Source organism: Cryptococcus neoformans, assembly GCF_000091045.1.
Source record: "Cryptococcus neoformans var. neoformans JEC21 chromosome 4 sequence".
Taxonomy (NCBI): Eukaryota; Fungi; Basidiomycota; class Tremellomycetes; order Tremellales; family Cryptococcaceae; genus Cryptococcus; species Cryptococcus deneoformans.
In genome coordinates, this window is record NC_006686.1 from 1,220,111 (window position 1) to 1,237,284 (window position 17,174).

At 48.5% G+C, this 17,174-nt stretch overlaps 8 protein-coding genes across 8 annotated transcripts; 3 read left to right on the forward strand and 5 right to left on the reverse strand.

The window, feature by feature from the left end:
• Nucleotides 1-87: 87 nt before the first annotated feature.
• Nucleotides 88-1,164, forward strand: CND04430 (ubiquinol-cytochrome-c reductase, putative). The gene is made up of 4 exons (XM_570597.2): nucleotides 88-194; nucleotides 250-394; nucleotides 729-848; nucleotides 903-1,164. Exons 1-4 carry the CDS (start codon nucleotides 94-96, stop codon nucleotides 1,035-1,037), a joined length of 501 nt encoding a protein of 166 aa, XP_570597.2. The 5' UTR covers nucleotides 88-93; the 3' UTR covers nucleotides 1,038-1,164.
• On the reverse strand, nucleotides 1,112-2,705 carry CND04440 (hypothetical protein). Its single transcript, XM_024657063.1, has 10 exons — nucleotides 2,609-2,705; nucleotides 2,516-2,540; nucleotides 2,439-2,461; nucleotides 2,332-2,354; nucleotides 2,187-2,258; nucleotides 1,757-2,129; nucleotides 1,674-1,699; nucleotides 1,490-1,595; nucleotides 1,355-1,431; nucleotides 1,112-1,290 (listed from the first exon to the last, which is right to left on the reverse strand). Exons 1-10 carry the CDS (start codon nucleotides 2,650-2,652, stop codon nucleotides 1,154-1,156), a joined length of 906 nt encoding a protein of 301 aa, XP_024512780.1. The 5' UTR covers nucleotides 2,653-2,705; the 3' UTR covers nucleotides 1,112-1,153.
• Nucleotides 2,706-2,958: 253 nt separating this feature from the next.
• CND04450 (hypothetical protein) lies at nucleotides 2,959-3,906 on the reverse strand. The gene is made up of 3 exons (XM_570613.2): nucleotides 3,532-3,906; nucleotides 3,324-3,470; nucleotides 2,959-3,262 (listed from the first exon to the last, which is right to left on the reverse strand). The coding sequence occupies exons 1-3, from the start codon at nucleotides 3,730-3,732 to the stop codon at nucleotides 3,038-3,040; spliced, it is 573 nt and encodes a 190-aa protein (XP_570613.1). The 5' UTR covers nucleotides 3,733-3,906; the 3' UTR covers nucleotides 2,959-3,037.
• A 219-nt stretch (nucleotides 3,907-4,125) lies between these two features.
• Nucleotides 4,126-7,095, reverse strand: CND04460 (expressed protein). Its single transcript, XM_570681.1, has 7 exons — nucleotides 6,756-7,095; nucleotides 6,539-6,696; nucleotides 6,365-6,490; nucleotides 5,462-6,314; nucleotides 5,156-5,412; nucleotides 4,412-5,105; nucleotides 4,126-4,355 (listed from the first exon to the last, which is right to left on the reverse strand). Exons 1-7 carry the CDS (start codon nucleotides 7,020-7,022, stop codon nucleotides 4,158-4,160), a joined length of 2,553 nt encoding a protein of 850 aa, XP_570681.1. The 5' UTR covers nucleotides 7,023-7,095; the 3' UTR covers nucleotides 4,126-4,157.
• Nucleotides 7,096-7,363: 268 nt separating this feature from the next.
• CND04470 (expressed protein) lies at nucleotides 7,364-8,684 on the reverse strand. The gene is made up of 6 exons (XM_570612.1): nucleotides 8,459-8,684; nucleotides 8,290-8,370; nucleotides 8,213-8,235; nucleotides 7,988-8,158; nucleotides 7,752-7,927; nucleotides 7,364-7,699 (listed from the first exon to the last, which is right to left on the reverse strand). Exons 1-6 carry the CDS (start codon nucleotides 8,643-8,645, stop codon nucleotides 7,549-7,551), a joined length of 789 nt encoding a protein of 262 aa, XP_570612.1. The 5' UTR covers nucleotides 8,646-8,684; the 3' UTR covers nucleotides 7,364-7,548.
• Nucleotides 8,685-9,087: 403 nt separating this feature from the next.
• CND04480 (structural constituent of ribosome, putative) lies at nucleotides 9,088-10,159 on the forward strand. The gene is made up of 4 exons (XM_570598.2): nucleotides 9,088-9,174; nucleotides 9,403-9,684; nucleotides 9,776-9,847; nucleotides 9,895-10,159. The coding sequence occupies exons 1-4, from the start codon at nucleotides 9,172-9,174 to the stop codon at nucleotides 9,943-9,945; spliced, it is 408 nt and encodes a 135-aa protein (XP_570598.2). The 5' UTR covers nucleotides 9,088-9,171; the 3' UTR covers nucleotides 9,946-10,159.
• Nucleotides 10,160-12,432, reverse strand: CND04490 (expressed protein). The gene is made up of 8 exons (XM_570611.1): nucleotides 12,410-12,432; nucleotides 12,330-12,338; nucleotides 12,243-12,269; nucleotides 11,250-12,184; nucleotides 11,102-11,193; nucleotides 10,889-11,055; nucleotides 10,557-10,832; nucleotides 10,160-10,494 (listed from the first exon to the last, which is right to left on the reverse strand). Exons 1-8 carry the CDS (start codon nucleotides 12,428-12,430, stop codon nucleotides 10,201-10,203), a joined length of 1,821 nt encoding a protein of 606 aa, XP_570611.1. The 5' UTR covers nucleotides 12,431-12,432; the 3' UTR covers nucleotides 10,160-10,200.
• A 372-nt stretch (nucleotides 12,433-12,804) lies between these two features.
• CND04500 (conserved hypothetical protein) lies at nucleotides 12,805-17,135 on the forward strand. The gene is made up of 7 exons (XM_024657064.1): nucleotides 12,805-12,953; nucleotides 13,076-13,220; nucleotides 13,266-15,527; nucleotides 15,579-15,764; nucleotides 15,840-16,100; nucleotides 16,154-16,635; nucleotides 16,690-17,135. Exons 1-7 carry the CDS (start codon nucleotides 12,925-12,927, stop codon nucleotides 17,003-17,005), a joined length of 3,681 nt encoding a protein of 1,226 aa, XP_024512623.1. The 5' UTR covers nucleotides 12,805-12,924; the 3' UTR covers nucleotides 17,006-17,135.
• Nucleotides 17,136-17,174: the final 39 nt, after the last annotated feature.

Below are 17,174 nucleotides of genomic sequence, written 5' to 3' on the forward strand. Positions count from 1 at the left end.
GCCGGCAGCGGCCATGCCCGCCCGCCACGTGGGATAACTCCGAAACGCCGCCCGGGCAGCCTCGCGCTGCGCCAATGGCAGGCAGGGCAATGAATGCTCCTCGGACAACATTACTCGCAACCACCACCCATAGCGCCATCCACAATGCCCTCAATCGCCAAAATGGTATTCGGCAACGGCCCTCTCGGCCCGTCGTACGTCCGCCGCCCGCTCACACCCACCTCGCATGCGCGCTGACCAGTCTTCCAGCTTTGCCCCCTGGATCCGTCAGTACCCCGGCGTGCAAAAGTACTGGGCACGATGGTCAGAGCTCTACAGGCACGCAGCCGGCTACCGACAGAAGGGCTACCTCCTCGACGACTTGGTGATAGAAGAGAACAAGGCCGTGCAGAAGGTGAGCAGAGATCTCTGGTGTTGCAGGTGGATCGCGCAGGAGCATGAGTGAAGCAGACGGATGCCGGAGGGTTTGCAGATCGCTGCAAGAGTCAGACGCCGGAGAGGAAGAAGCGGCAGCAGCAGTTGCAGCAGACGCCAAAGGATAGAATCGAGCAACTCTGCCTGTTTGGCGTTGGCCTGCCGTCTCTACCCTTACGCGGCCAATCCGAATACACCGCCAGGGATATCCGTGGGAACAGTAAACAAAGAAGGAACAGTTCAAGCAAAAAAAGCTTGTCTTGGAGAAAGACAGAGAGTGAGAGAGAAAGAGCATCAGCTGACTTGGTTGACAGGCGCTCTCCCGTCTTCCCGAGCGAGTCGCTTACGACCGAGTCTGGCGACACCGACAGGGCATTATGATGTCCATGCACCACACCGACCTTCCCAGGAACAAGTGGACCCCCCCCGAAAAGGTATTTAACTCGACCCCCACCATTTATCTAGCACACCGCTGATCAAAATGATAGGACGAACAATACCTTACCCCTTACATCAACCAGGTGCTTGCGGAGGAACAGGAACGAGCCGACTGGGATCACTCTGTCGTCGAGAGGATCAAGAAGAGGCAGGCTGGCAGGCAGAACCCTTTTGAGCGCGTCTAACTTGGGACGTGTTATTTGGGTGGGGAAGGAGGAGGCGTGTGCGGCAGTTGAGAGTGTAGACTGTCGTCGGGCTATAAGATGCATTGCATACCGCACCAAGTAGAACTGGCTACAGATCATCTCTCTTCACGATCGTTATGAGCATCATGCAGTGCTCTAGATTCATCGTTATTTTCGTCATGCGCATCAAACTCCACGCCTGTTTGGTTCACAGGAGGGTTGGCGCCATAGATGATACGCTGGGCAAAGACAGCTGAATATATTCTACTTTTAGCTTCTTTTTTCGCTTTCAACTGGCTCAAACGCGCGTAGCTCACCAGAATCCCAGCAGACCAGCATGATGGCGGTAACCTTGAACTGGATGGGTGAACCTCTCATGAAAAAGTAAACCGTCCTGCGCACATCGTTGTTAGGCCCTCTTCGGTAAAAGGAAGCTTGGGATAAACACCTACTTGAAAGCGTCTCCGAAAAACCAGCCTGCAAGAGTAGATGCTCGAAAGCCATAACAGGATTTGTGACGGTAATTGGCTATGAACTGAGGGATGGGCAGGGTTGATTCTTTCCAAAAATAAAAAAAAATAGTATAAAAACATCAGTTTTGAGCGACTTGGGACTTTTGACGGGCCAGACATTTACCTATTGTAAGAGCGATGAAACCCAAACTACCAAATCATGAGCAACTTCCTTGGGCCCTTTTCTTTGTATAGCTTCACACTCACGCATCAATATACCACGGCCATCTTCCAAGGCCAACCTGTGCTATCCCGAGAACAACAATAAGTCCAGCCAGGAACTCGAGGTACGACCCGTAACCCGCCCACTGCCAAAAGTCAAACGGTCTCCTTCCTTCTTTGAGTCCTTGTATAACCGATTTGAAAAAACCTCTCCGAACAGGAACATCGGGTGGCTGGGATGAAGATGGTCCGGAATACTCGTAATCTGCAGTGTGCGCAGGATCCGCAGAGGGCGGTTCTGTAGGTTGTCGAGGTAGAGAAAAGTACGTTTCTTCCGGTGAACCCCGGGAGTAATGGAGGCATATAGCAAGGAGGAGAAGTTGCGAGACTATCAATAAGATAGATTGAACCAGTAATGCTAGCCATAAACATAGTCAGCTGTAGTACTACGATATAACCCTGGAGCGTAGCTTACGAATTTCGAAATGCTCTCCTAGCCAAAAGAATATACGGATTATGTTGGCGATGATTATAACACCGCAGACGTCTGATCGCATCAATTTTTGTACAGCCAGGTTACCTGCCAGCTTCTTTGACAGCTTGAATCTACGTCTACATACCTTGAGAGAACCCTGAAGAGTCTCTAAATAGCACCCTCATGGATCAGCTGCACACTTGGGACCGTACACCCCGTCGATATTGGTGGAAGGGCTATAAAGAGACTTACTTCTTTTTTATAATACTGATAGCCTGGGAACGAATAGTCAGTCACATATTGCCATTCAATCCGCATCTGAAACATACTTGGTCAACATATATTAGGGGCGGTCTATGAAACTTGGTCAGTTAGTGGTATCGAGCGCTAAGGGGGGCGCTATTCTCGGTGATTATACGCACCCTACTGCCATGCCTATAGCCGCGAGGGTGGAAATGATCGCCATCGAGGCAGTGCGCGCAGACTACGCCGTTGAGATGGATGGTTTATAATAATAGTACCATGTACCTTTTGATAACCTGACGTTCGTTGGATACTCGTTTTCGGCGGTGGAGGCTGGCGGTGGAGAACAAAGTTCCGCGCGTCCACGCGTCGATTCTTCCGGCTGGACCTGTTTCCCTTTCTTTGTTCATCGGTGTACTTGAACATTGTTATTATATTCATTGGCATTAGGCATAAGCTGCACTGCTTACCACCTTTTTTTCAGCTCGCAATTCGCACCCCTAACCAAGACGTAATTAAGCCATACAAGGTGATTTTTTAAATATGATACATGCACCATGATGGAACGAACAATCCGCTTGCTCACATCACCTTCTCAACGCCTACCATCATCTGCCTAATCTTGCCATCTCCCTCTCCAGTCTGTCCCTCTTAGCCTTCAACTGCATTACTTTCTTCCTCTGTAATATACTAAGGTCCTTCATGTTAAGATCTGAAATCTTGGAACTGGTATCATCGGACGTATTTGAGACAGCTTTAGTCGACCTGCCAGAAGAGACAGTACGCATCGTGCTTGCGCTAGCAGACAGACGTGCGGATTCAAGAATCCTCAGCTACAATCAAGAGCGATCAGTCCCTTACAGCGCGGCGCATATTACTTCCAAGTATACGCACTCTTTCTTCAAGATTGCCCACTTTGGTCTTTTCAGAATCTACCATGCTATCGGTTTTCGCTATCAGATGATCGATCTGAGGTGCCAAGGATTGTGAAAGTGCTGCTTTATGGGCAGCAATGGTAGGCTCTGGAAGAACCAAAAAGTGCTAATTCCATCATCGTCTTTAACATGGCATAACACGGGTCCGACGCTGGAGGGCAACTCACATGTTTGTGCTTGAATATCTTTGTCAACCTAGGCAGATCTCTGACTCCAGGTTCAAATCTGTCCAGGCCAGTCTGTAAAGATCTTGAACAAGCTTCCGTAGCCTGAACGCAGTCTTCTAGGGCATTGAGGTAATCAGAGGAGGGAGGAGTAGGATATACCGATTCGCGAGGAAGATGCCTTGAAGTGGATGCGAAAGCCATGGTAACAGCGCGAATGAGGAACGCAAGCCGAAGAACGGAGGGGAATCAAATACGGGTACTATCCACAAAATGAAAGGAATTTGATTGGGGATCCTTGAGTTTTGCGAGGGTCAGACGATATTGATACAGCTGAAAGTTGTTGAATTCGGTGGTTGTCACAGTAGTCATGTTCGTTGCCATTCATGCATTTGTTTACGCCGCACGCCGCGCGTGTCACCCAGCTTCTCCGTTCTTCGCGTTTGTTAATAATCTTATTTATTAAATGATTCCTACATACTGCGTATTACGTCGCATTCAAGCGCATCCTAAAGTCAGCCACTATCTGCTGCACCATCTACTGGGTAATGGTTTATTTTTCGGAGCAGCCCCGTTGCGATTTCACCTATTAACATGTTACAACAAGTCATACAGTATCAATATCCCTTCTATTCAACAGGGGCTGTATCTAATCTTATATCCAATGCCTCCACTTTATTAAGTAGCCTCTTCAATTCTTCGGATCTTGCCCCAAGAGCTGCTTTCAACGGCTTGATCTGTTTAGGCGCCAACGTCGACGCAGCCGCGCTTTCCTTTTGGTGGGCCTTTGAGACTACGGGTAAAAGTGAGGCAAGCTGGTTTCGAAGCTGCGCAGCGTTAGAAATCTTGACAAAGGCTGAAAATGAGAAATTACGCGACTAACCGATTGAACTTTGTCTGTTAAAGCCTCCTTTGCTTCCCCTGAGTCTCCATTGAGTTTCATCTCCATCTCTTGCAATTCCTTGAACCATTTTCTCTCCCCATCGCCTACATGCGGCTTGTACTCCAAGGCCATATCGCCCAGCATCTTCTCTACCCTCTTCTGTATGCCTTCTTGCCTTCTTATCAGTGACTCTATTCGGCCAAGGGTCTCGCTTTTTTGTAGACTTGCAACTTCCTGACGACATTCTGCCATCAAACGGGCATGACGCTGAAGTTCTTCGACTTGAAGATCAAGGCGGTTCTCCACCGCTTGGGAAGCAGTCCGTATACGCTGAGCTTGAGCATGAACATGAGACGAAACGTCTTGAAGGGCCGAAAGATGATCACTGTTAATAACAGTCAGGGGCATGTTATAATCCGGAATTTGCCGACGCGAGGCTTTGGTGCCAGTCTTGACTGACGAGACAAGACTGTCCACTTCAAAGGCATTGTCAAGTAGTGATTGTGTGTCCTTTAGTTCAGTTCGAAAGCCGCTTGCAGCACGAGCTGAACTAGGTAAAAGTGCCAATCGATCGCCGAAACGAATGTCGAGCTCCATGTAGGCAACCTGACCAGTGGAGGCGAGAACGACAATACCGTAACCAAATGTGATATTACAAAAGCCGAACATGCCGACAATCGGCGTATTCGGCACACTACAAACCGTCAGTCAACAATCTGTCACACGTTTTACAGCTATACCCACCTGTTAGACTCGACGAGTCTCGATACCTGAGGGACGGGGAGTTCGCCTTCATTACCGTCCCCGTCCAGTCCATCAACAACAGCCCTGACATTGATAGCGTCCACTCCAAAAGCATGTGAAACATAGAAAACGTCATTATACAGTGGATCACGGGCCAATACGGGCGCATTGGAGGAAATGATGAAGGGGTCATTATTGGGAAATGAGAGAAGTATGGAGTCTGTGATGTGTATCACTGGAGCCGGGGGGGTGGGATCCTGTGTGGCTGTCAAAATTCATGATGAATAAAAAGTCGGAAGAACTTACTCTAGAACTGATCCACCGTGCCTCGGGTGCATCCAGTTCCAGGCCGATATCAACCCGACCGCCAGACCACGCGATGGCAATGACAGTTTGCCCCTCCGTTCCCTTTGACCCGCCAGCGTCCATTTCATTCGCATCGACCTGCACGATAAGCAAATCTGTGGCCATCTGCTCCTCGTCTAAATCTTCGTCGACATTTCCCACATCTTGAGGTCCAGGAGAAAACACCACTGGCCCCTGTCTGAGCAACGTACGATGAGCACCAGGGGCAGGACCACCTGACTCTGTGAGGTGAGGTGGGTGGACTCTGACAAAACCATTGCGTGGTAAGCCCAACGATGAAGATCTATTTTCTACAGGAGAACTATGGATCTTCGTGGATTTCCCCAAAATGCTAGCCCTCATGGGCATGTTTTGCGTAGTTCCGCCCCCTTCTTCGACTTGCTTCTTGCTCTGCATTTCTTCCGTTTGTCGCACTTGCTTTACGAGATGATCCACCCACTCTGCTTGCAAGACCGCCTTTCCAAGTCCTGAGGTCCCTGCACCAAAAACATCACGGGCTTGATTTTGGACTGTTGCTAGCCTGATATCCGCGAATGTTTTGAGTTGCCGGAGATACTGGGCCGGCATTTCTGTTCGGAGTGGAAGAATTGGACCAAGTACATGTATATCACCGCTCGCCAGCAGACAATACACCATAAGAGGTGAAAATCCAATCATAGAGGAGCCAAATGCAAACGAAGAGGCGTAACGTGAAAGAGGGTCAACGGCAGTGAATTTTGGAACTGAGCGGGTGCGTTCCGGGATGAAATCGAAAGTCTGTACGCAATCATGTGGTTGTAAGACATCATATTCGCTGTAGCAAATTAGCCAAGCAGATTCCCAAAAGTGATGCTATTCACTTACCGCAGCTTGCCGCCGGCCGTCAACACCCAAAGCGAGTTCCCATTCTCACCCCAAGGGTGCCACTGTACTTGGGTTATCGCATCATTAGAGGACCGCGAAAACAAGAAGTCATCGATGGGTATTGACCTAATTATATGTTAGTCAATTTCACATTGTTTGGTTTTGGTGACGCACTCCACTTCCGCTTGCCCTTCTTCCAATTTGCCAGAATGTGTGGGTTTTGGGAGCACCAGTACGACGATCTGATGATGTCCCACTACTGCTAACAATCTCCCGGTCGGGTTAACTACGATGTGATGGATCGCAAATGTTAAATGTGCAGATTTGAGTGTCTAGATGTTGAAGGTCAGCTGAGACTCAAAAATTAGATTATACAAAGATGACCACCTACCCTGTAGGATCCGACAAGTCCATCCTCAACCTTCCAACTTCCATCGCTTGCATTGAGGCTCATCATCCTTACTTCACTGCCCATTGCAACAATCAAATCCTTGTCGCGCAATACCATCCTGCCCTGTTTCTGGCTCATAGGCTCGTCAGCCGAGGGCCGGTCAAGAAGCTCCCATTCGTCTTCAGGTGGGGATGAGGTTGAGATAGGGGGGTTGAAGATGGAATGCGATCTGAGGGTGGCTAAGGAAAGCGGAATGGTGTGCGACATGGCTTTGTTTGAGTATAGGGTGAGAGAACGGAGTAATACACAATAATAGTGGATTGAATGTCATGAGCCATGAACGAACCCCAGGCCCGCCAACAACGACGGGCAACCAACAAGCGACAATTTCAGACTGATCGGGCGGAATCAAAAACACTTTGGTACTTATTTACTCTACAAAATCAAAATATATATGCAGTATTCTTTGATGGTATATTAAATCGACGGACAGCAGTGACAGAATAATGTATTTGATGGATGAAATTTTACAGGCAAATGTACAGGAAAACAGCAAGTGTAGGATTCAACACAATGTCTAACCAAACTGTCGCACAGCGTTTATCAACAACGGCAGAGCGAGCTTATTCCATTTTCCGCCATCGCAACAATTCTGTTAGCAGCAGCTCAGGCTGGCAATCCTGCAATGATCATCACGCTACATACAAGTGCCGAGCTTGAAAAAACAAGTGACTCTTGAGACATCGTATCCTACTTGCATTGTAGAGTCTTCTCTCCCCTTTATTCCGCGAGTTCAAAAGATGTTCTTCAACAGCAATGATACCCCGTTCCTGAAAACGCTGTAACCACTAAGGACTTGCTCGCTCTGTCCCTGACCGTTACCTTCATCTGCTTCTCCGACTTTGGTATACAGATCGATAGGAATGTGTCCAATATAATGAGTGCTAATCCGATTCAGTCAACAGAGACACTCCAATGAAGGTAATTGAAACTCACTCCCCGAATCCTCCAACATAGTAAATGTCGTCCGCATCTAGTTTGGCCCATACAGATGAATGAGGAGAATTTGATGCCCCTGGAAGCCAATATTTGGCGTCAGGGTGGTAACTGAGGTAGCATTTCTCTAGCTCCGCCTTCTCTTCTTTGGAGATATCTGGAAGGAAAGTCATATTCTGCGCAGGGTTCGCATCACTTAGTGCCTTATAATCAAAGCCCAGTTTGCTCAGACTCACTCCAATGAAAGCCACTCGAGATAAACTCATGGGGGACCACTCATCCTTATGCGGCATCGCCACAGAGTAACTAGCGTAATGAGAGCTTGAAGCCATGATATTGTGAGTAGAGAGCGAAATAGGGAGCAGGAGAAATGTGAGTGATGGCGGCGGATGACATGGAGCATGGTACTATTTAAGGGTGTAAACTGCGGTCGTTCGTGTGTAGTGTAATAGTTTCCTTACCTCCATCATAGCAAAGGGTCGTCCTGAGCAAGACATGTCAGTTTGAACCTTTCCATAATCGTGAATTTCTAACTTACCACCGTTATCAGTTCCATTGGGAAAGACGCTGGACATAGTTCCCACAGTAACATCTTCGATGAGCTTCTTTGTGTTGACGGCTGCAAATGTGGTGAGCTTCCCTTTGTTGGATATACGTTGGTGTCCCACTCCTTCGAGCTATAAGGACATTTGAAATACGCTACTCACCTGCTTCTTCAAGGGTTTCTCGATGAGCCTGAGGTACTGTGAGACTGTAACCGCAAGTAATGGTGAGCGCTAGGTGCGCCAAGGTGCCGAGCAGCATCATGTACAATCTATAGTTGTTCTTCGCAAGGTAGTGCGGGAAGTCAAAATAAGAATGCTGGTAACAGTCTAATATAACTGAAGGAGGCATGCATCCGTCGTCGGCCGGACCAGATGCATGCAATATATAGATATGTGATGTTTGCTTGCTTAAGGTTCTTGGCCCGATTTGCTATTACCTATAGACAGTAATTCCGTCGTTGCCATCGGCCGGCGCGCAGGAGCCAAGCAGGGCATAAAAGCCGAGTAGATCAACCTCCTCCACTTTCACTTTCAATTGTACAACGTGGAGGCCGGAAAACAGAGCAAGAGTTGTCAGGAACAACGGCGATCCCCGTCGGTGCCGCCACGCGACGACGATCCATCGCATCATTCATTATTTTTATCATCGAGCGGTAGATTACATAATACAAAAACATTTACAACATAGAAATCCACGTCAGCCATTCTGCCACAAACAAACATGAACAAACTCCGTGAAACTCCGGAGGTAATATGGATTTGTTTCCGTCTTTTCGATATGGTCTCTGTAGGTCGCTGGATTTCTGCCTAGCTTCAAGTCTTCTCTCGTCTTTCTTCTCCATCCATCAAACTTAAAAAGGAGGATTTTGCCCAGCATGGTGAGTTTGACACACCGACAGGCCAGACGGTCTGGACAGCACGGAGAAAGGCACAGAGAGAGAGAAAAGAGTCAAGAAGATGGGCGGAAAGGGACATGCGGAGTGAATAGGGATCGCTGGGATGGTGCTGGGTCTACCGGGATGCTGTCCGGCTCGTCAGGCGTCGTCAGATATTTTGTGCTGTCTGTCTGGCTTCATTGGAGATGCTAATTACCGCCCGATTTACAGGACCCCGAAGGCCCCGTCACCCTCCGAACTTCCAAGTTCATCACCAACCGTCTCCTCAACCGACGACAGTTTGTCCTCACTGTCTTCCACCCCACTCGCCCCAACGTCTCTCGTTCTGAGCTCTCTGAGAAGCTTGGTGCCCTTTACAAGACCGACAAGGAGCGTGTCGTCGTCTTCGGTCTCAAGACCAAGTTCGGTGGCGGCTCATCTACCGGTTTCGGTTTGATCTACGATGATGAGGACTCTCAGAAGAAGTTTGAGCCCAAGCACAGGCTCGTGAGGGTGAGTGGCTACTATACCTGACGAGAGCGATTATGTTTTAGGGGAACCTTAAACAGAGTTGCCGTGATGAGCATCCGCTGATATGTCTCAGTCCAACCTTGCCGAGAAGGTCGTCAAGCCTTCCAGGAAGCTTCGTAAGGAGAGGAAGAACCGATCGAAGAAGGTACGTTACGCGTTACTCTGCATAAATTTTGTCTGACTGTTTGATAGCTCCGCGGAAAGGCTCGTTCTAAGGCCGGCGAGCCCGCTAAGAAGAAGTAATTTACTTAGCGGGGATGGAGGCTTAGCTGGGATGTATTCATGCTCTCTATGTGGCTGTCATATCTTTGGATTCATATCGACAGTTCAGGGAGGATGCCGGATCATGTCTCTTGCAAAACTGATGGTCCGCGTCTTTCTTGCGACTACAGCTTATCCACCCTCGCCGTACAACCCGCACTGGAAGGGCAAAGCTAATTGTACATGTGGATCAATGCGCGAGCTGCTAATGTACATAATCGGGCTTCAATGTGAATATTATCCAATCCATCCTTCATCTTTCCCCCAGTTCACCAAGTCTCTTGCTGAAGTTAAAGGTTTCAACGCATCGTTCTTGTGATTCCTATTTGACCTTGCACTCATGTCGAAATTCAGACTGTATTCCATCATCTCCTCGACTTTCTGGAGGATGCCCCAAGCTTTTTCAGACCGGACGGTATCGGGTTTTGGTTTCACGCCCCTAGCCAACCGAGGGACTTGTGTAGATCTGAGAGCGCGGGGCTTTCTAAGAGATTTCGATACGAGCATATACTGAAGGATATATCGCAGCCACTTGAATTGATTGATGGGTATGATCAGCACTTTTGTCCTCATTCCACAAAAAGCGGGCTTACCATGAGGTTCGTGATTGCATGGAAACCACCCCAGTCGTCACCTATCCTAGACCTCATGGCTCTATACAAATCCCATTGTGCTCCTTTGCCTTCATACACTTCTTCAGGTATTTGGGACCAAACTGGCGTGGGCATATTTAAACGTGAAAGACCAAAATCAATGATGGTCGTTTGCAAAGATGTGTATGTTGGCGACAGGTAATTTTCCGGTTCTGTAGAGGAAGGGGATTCGGATAAGGATGATATGAGAATTTGGCCCTCATGGAGATCACGATGCTATAGTCTTTAGTAAGCTGCCAATCAAGAAAATCAACTCTAAAAAGCAAACGGACCTCAAATTTTGTCCAATCTTCGGCGGATGCCAGAGCTGCTGCTACTTGCCAGAATATCCCAGCGGCCTGCACCCAACCCCGAGAAGAATCAAACTGGAGGGCCTCAAGGTCAATCCCTGAATTACAGAGAGCCACAAGGCAATACTTCTGTGTTGGGCCAAATGCCGCTACAGAAAAGTTAAGATACAGCCACAATCTGATAGCTATACGTACAAGGTCGTACACTAGCAGAGCCCTGGGTGGATTTGTAGATGTCCCATTTTTCGAGCAGTTCCTTAGGATACTTTCCTTCCACAACATAGGCGCTGGAAGGAACATCATTAGTAGTCTATGTACGAAGCAGATGCACCAAGGGGCTTACCCTCTGAATTCCACGAAACCGCCACCTGGAACTTGATTCATTTTCTTGGTAATTTCAATCTCCCTCAGAACATCTTCGGGTGAGCTACAGTCGGGAAATGACCCGTCTGCCTCCACCGTCCCCGAAAACAGCGGGATCACCTTTAGGACTAGATCGGCATCTTCGGCTGACTGAGAAAAGCCAAATACCTCAGAATATGATGCTTCACCCACTTTGGTCATGAAGACATCTTTCGAGGCAGGAAATAATGGGAATGATTTGATAAAGGCGTTGAACTCCTGAACAGAGGCAGAAGAACATGCTTGTATGAGAGCTTCCAAGGCGAATTGAGATGATGACTTCCCTTTGTCCGCGCCATTCCCTGTCTTTTGAGCAGAACTGTCTTTAATTGTCACATCCGATAGCCTTTCAGATAACTCCTCGATTCTGATGTCACTTATTGGTGACCGTAAAGGCAGGATAACTCCCTCAAAAACAAGCCTTTTTTTCGCCCTGATAGCTGAACCTGGAGAGCGCTGCTGCTTTGTAGACTGCATGGATGAAGACTCCATCGGTATTTTGGGCGCTGACGGGAGTGTCGTATGAGCAGCCGCAGGACTCCTAGGAACAATGGCCTTTGAGGTTTTCCGGGACACTCTTCTTTGCTTCGTTGAAACGATCCGAGGAGATTTACTCAAAGGAGGCACTGTTACCTTGGATAAAGTACCATCTGGCGACACCCCTTTTGCAACTTTGGGCAAAGTTTCCTCTTTATAGGGCGCTTTTGAAAGCCTGTCACTTTTGAGGGAATTCAATGCTTGGCATGTAGCAGCGGGTAAGTTGCAGTTGTCATTGGAGGGCTTAGCCGTCAGAGGTTGACGCTGCCGCGTTGGAAGGACGGGAGGAGAAGTCAAGTCAACTGGTTCAACAAAGTCTGAGTGAATGGAGATGATTTGCTGTAGCCAGTGAGTCAAACCCCTGAGGTTATTGACATTATCTGTATACAGTGCTTACTGTGTTTTTACGCCCGTAGGTAGTTACCTGGTTGTTATAAGTCAGTATTTTTCTTGTAGTGCGTCAGAAGATGGATAGGGTGCTTGCCTTCTTGGTCTGAAAAACAGTCGCGTCGTAAGTTTTGGGATAACTGGTGCAACATGCGAAATTTGCTGGCATTTACTTACCTTAACCCCTGCGGTTGGCATTGTGCCTTCTGGTACCAGGTCCAAGGAATAGTGTTACTGGTTTAATACTTATGCAACATTACATGCGAGGCGTTGTTTGTTTGTTTTTTCTGGCGCCGACAGCAACAGCAGCCAGCAGCAGGAGCAGAAGACCCGACGGAAGGAGATAAATAACACCAATAAATGCCACGTACGCGCGTGTGATTTTTTTGTTAAAGAACTGTTAATAACAATGGTGGTGGGACTTGTGGCGGCGGCGGCGGCCTCGGCGGGCTGGCTTGTTTATTGTTTTCGTGCTCCGTCGCACTCATGTCTGCATCTTGTCCCGTCTTGTTTTGAGTCTTGCTAACTAATTCAGCTTGCATCTCGACATGCCGCCACTCACTCAAGACTATCCTACACTGACACACTATACATCCGGCCTCAGAAATGACCTGCGCCAGTCGGCATCTAAGAGCCTCGTAGAGCTTGAAGAGGCTATCAACTCGAAAGGGTATGATTGGCTCGAGGGTTACATGTCTCAAATAATGGCACATGTTCCTAAGTAAGTGGCCACTTTGCCTTTTTGCTGCACATGATGCCAGAAAAAAAGGTGCTGCGCAGCTCTTGCCAGCCGAAACAGAATCAATAAACGAAGCTGACATTGTTTGTTCCATTTCCTATCAGAGCACCTATTGGCGAACTCATCAAAACCCCTTCCAAAACACAAACTGTCAAGAGAACCAGAGCTGCTACAGCCGCAGCTAAAGAGAAGACGGAAAAGATCAAAGGTCTCAATGCCCAACTTCTTAGCCCATCGTCCAGGCAAACTGTACGTTTGTTGAGAAACGACAACGCTGTATCTGACACAAAGAAGTCCCGTCCTGCCCTTTCTCCATTGCAATTTGGCTCGCGTAACGTGAACACCAGTGATGCTCCCAGTCCCTCACCAATCAAATCAAAGTCTATCAAAGCGTCTTCTCCCAGCAAATCAAAGGCTAAGAGAGGACGGTCTAGAAAAGCAGAGCCTGCTATGATCAGCAACGAAAATGCCTCCCCCAGATTTGAAAACAAGAACATTTGCTCGTCCTCTGCTGCAGAGCCACAACATCCATTTTCCCCCTCTCGTCAAAGCAAACTTGGCGATAGAATGGAACAAGCGTCGTCTACCAAAGTTGAGAAGACACTAAAATCGAAGCCAGTCATGGCAGAGACTGTTGAGAACATCACAGAAGCCCTTATTGATGGACAAAACATGGCGTCTGACCGTGATGAAACGTCACTCCAGAGCGCTGTCAATCATTCTCCTGCAGGTGAAATCCAGTCTCTGCCAACAGTCGATGAGATAGTGGACATGGACATTGACAACATACAAGGAGCTGGAGAGACGCAGTTAAAGGAAATGGTCGAGGTCATGCCTGAACTTGACAATGTCAAGCCAGAGGAAACTGTGCTCCCATCGAGTGCGGAAGAGGATGCGCACGATGTCACAGTCAAAGAGAAGGGGACTGGAGATCATAAGCTCGGTCAACCCAAAGAAGGATTTGGCGAGGGAATTAGGAAGGAGGCTGTTATCGAAGATGTTCAGAGTGCACAACCAACCATCAATGAGGGAGGAGAAATTTTTGGATCTAACATAGGTTCTAATGAACTTAAAGAGGGACTAGTTCCCCACACAGAATTTCCAGTACAGCTCTCTTCCAGGACATCAGCAACTGAGTCCAAGGGGATTGTCACTGCTGCAATCTCTTCGACCCAATCTGCTGCAGTGCCTCAATCTCCGCTAGCCCCTGCCAAAGCTTCCTTTATGGAATCTTCTGCCTCTTCCTCCACCACTGCATTTTCTTCCGGGGCTGTCCCCATACCCGTTCGTCAAGTCCGCTCCTCTTGGCTTAGTAAAGCCCTTGGTACCGGTACTGTGCCCATTTCGAACGCGTCAGGACCGGCCGAAAGCAATTCAGTGATTGGCAAACCTTTTACTGCTCCATCTCAACAAAGACCAAGTGCAGCCATGGACTTCTCTGGCCTTCGAAAGAGTTTACTCCCTATTGGAGGACTTAAAAGAAAGTCTGGAGAGGGTATGGAAGGAGAGGAAGAAGAGGAAGAAGGGCGTAGACCTGACAAGTTCAAAAAGGTCTCTTCCGAACCATATGACTTCCAGGTTTCAACCACTCCTGGTCCCGTTGGTAGACCTAAGCTGCCATCAAAAACACCTTCATTTGGCACTGGAAGCATCAATTCAAATCCTGCTTCTCAAGGTCGATCCGCTTTATCTTCTAATCTGATTGACGATTCTCATCGCCCCGAGATTTCTAAAGTCACCAAAGCCCTTGATGAGCTTCGGGAGAAAACAGCAAAGGACGTTGCCAAACAGAAAGCTTCTTCAGCAGGCCGTCCTGAAAGTGGTAATGGTCGAGCACCCAAGGCTAAGAGCACTGGAGCAGGTTTCCTGAGAGGCCTGCTCAACTTCGGGGGCACATCTGAAGAAGAAGAAGCCATCAGGCGAGCGAGGGAATTGGAAGAGGAGAAGATAGCCGAAGCAGAGTTAGAAAAACTGATGTGGAACGCAACGAAACCTTTCATTGACATTGAGTCCGCCCTCAACGACCCTTCTGCTGACGTTTCGCCTCTGCCGGAAGGTAACGACGATGCTGGGCGCTCTACGACCCCTATTTTATCTCCTCCCTCAAAGCTTACGCCCTTACCGCTGCCCCAATTGCAGTCTCAGCCAGTCACTACGGCTGTCAAGGATGAGGACCAGGAGATGGTCGACGAGGAGTCAGTTCTAGACGAAATCATACCCGCTGAAACCGCTGAACCAGTCGACACCAAAGACAGGCGTCAGCAGCTGTCTTCACCTGCACCTGCTTTTTCTGCCGTGAACGATGTGACTCCAGTGCAGGAGAGGCCTTCCGCATCACATGACAGAAGAGAAAAAGATCAGAATAAGGTGTCAGATATAAACATCAAGAAGATGGAAGAAGCAAAGGAGCGAGGAAAAGAACATAACTATGGTGATCAGAGGGACACGGGAGTCGAGAAGCTAGACGACAGACGGAAAGCCATTGACAAATCTCCAGGAACACATGAGGCGCAAGTAGACTACCCGTACGATAATAATGTCAATGATGACATTGAAGTGAGTTGAGAAAGTAGCGATTGGCCGAGATTTATGCTGATCATTGGGCAGATCAACGGGGAACTGCCACCTTCGACTACAGCACCTACCGACATACTGAATTTTTCTACGTCTTCTCAGGCCACAAATAGTAGTACGCTCAACCATGCTTCTACCATGGCTGCTAAGGCTTTAGGTGTCAGGCCTGCTACTGGGCCGGTCAAAAGCTTGCAACTTGCTGCCGCCGCGGCCAAAAAGGTGAGTTTGATAGTTGTGGTACGGATGCTAGTGTGACATGAGAGTCTTCTCTAACATGTTATGTGCCTTGTTCAGGAACAAAACGCAGCTAGTCGCAAAGCGGCCATGCGAGATCAAGCGGATAAGCGTAAGGAGCTGTTAGCCCAGAAAAAGGCTGAGGAAGAACGTCAACGAGCCGACGAAGAAAGAAAGGCAAAAATAGCAGAGCTAGAGGAGAAGAGAAGACTGCGGGCTGAGCATGAGAAACGCAAGAAGGAGAGGGAAGCTAGGGTAGCTGCTATCGCCAAGGAGAGAGTGGCCAAGGAAGAAAGGGAAATGCAGGCAGCTAAGGTGAAGGTGAGCTTCAAAACCGTCATTTCTAGATTAAGCTGAGCAGAATTCATCACCAGGCCGAAGAGGAAGCCGCACGCAAGAGAAAGCTAACAGTGGCGCTCAATAAATCCCAGTCTTCTGGCGTGCCTGCCACCAAACGTCTTGCAGGCCACAATCAGTCTCTAGCGAAAGGCAAAGAGCCTTTCCGTCCTACAAAGACTACATCCACTCATCCCCTTTCCCAATCGACCACCACTGAGCAGCAAGCTCCCAAGGCCTTCCGAACGGCGGAGACTACACACACTCAGTCTTCAACCATCACACTTGTAAAGCAAACTCAGCGCGAGAGTCACGTAGAACGAAAACCGCTAGGTCAGCCTTCGAGGCTCTCGGCGATGGAGAATCAAGCTATGAGACAGCCGCAACATCAGCAGAACCAAATTCCTCAGCAAAGTTCGTCAGCCGCCCCTCAAAGCTGGGCACAGGTTCAGAGCTCCTTGGATGAGAAAGCAATGGCGCAACAGTCAGAGGATATCGTGTTACCAGACATCGCTTCAGAGTAGGCTCACAACTGTACCACTTGTCCTCCATTAGCTAATGTCGTCTCTATCAGGTACTCTGATCCCGACGAGGACAGCACTCGCGACTTTGACCGACCAGCCTGGGCTGAATCACCTGAGCTGCGCAAAGCTCTTGAAGCCCAAGCGCACATTAACCCAGACGATCTATTTGGTCCTATCAAACCTCTTAACATGGAGGAATTGTTCAAGGTCCGGGCTGGCAAGTTTAGGGCCAGAACAAGTTCAGCGAATTGGAGCAGAGGCGATGGGCTTACTAGAGCCGAGGAAGTGGACTACGCGAGGAGGATGGGGTTCACTTCCTTATCCTACTATGATGAGGCTGGAGGTAATGGACCGCATCGGGGATAGAGAATGTCGTAAAAAGGGAATTTGAATAGATAGGCAAACCTGCTCGATTTGTACGGGCATGTGTGTATTTTCCGTATACTGTATTGAACACATTAATCAAATGGCCTTTTTGAAATGAACAGCGTGACATCTTGTTCGGCCAATTTCCTGCGATAACAAATTTAAATTC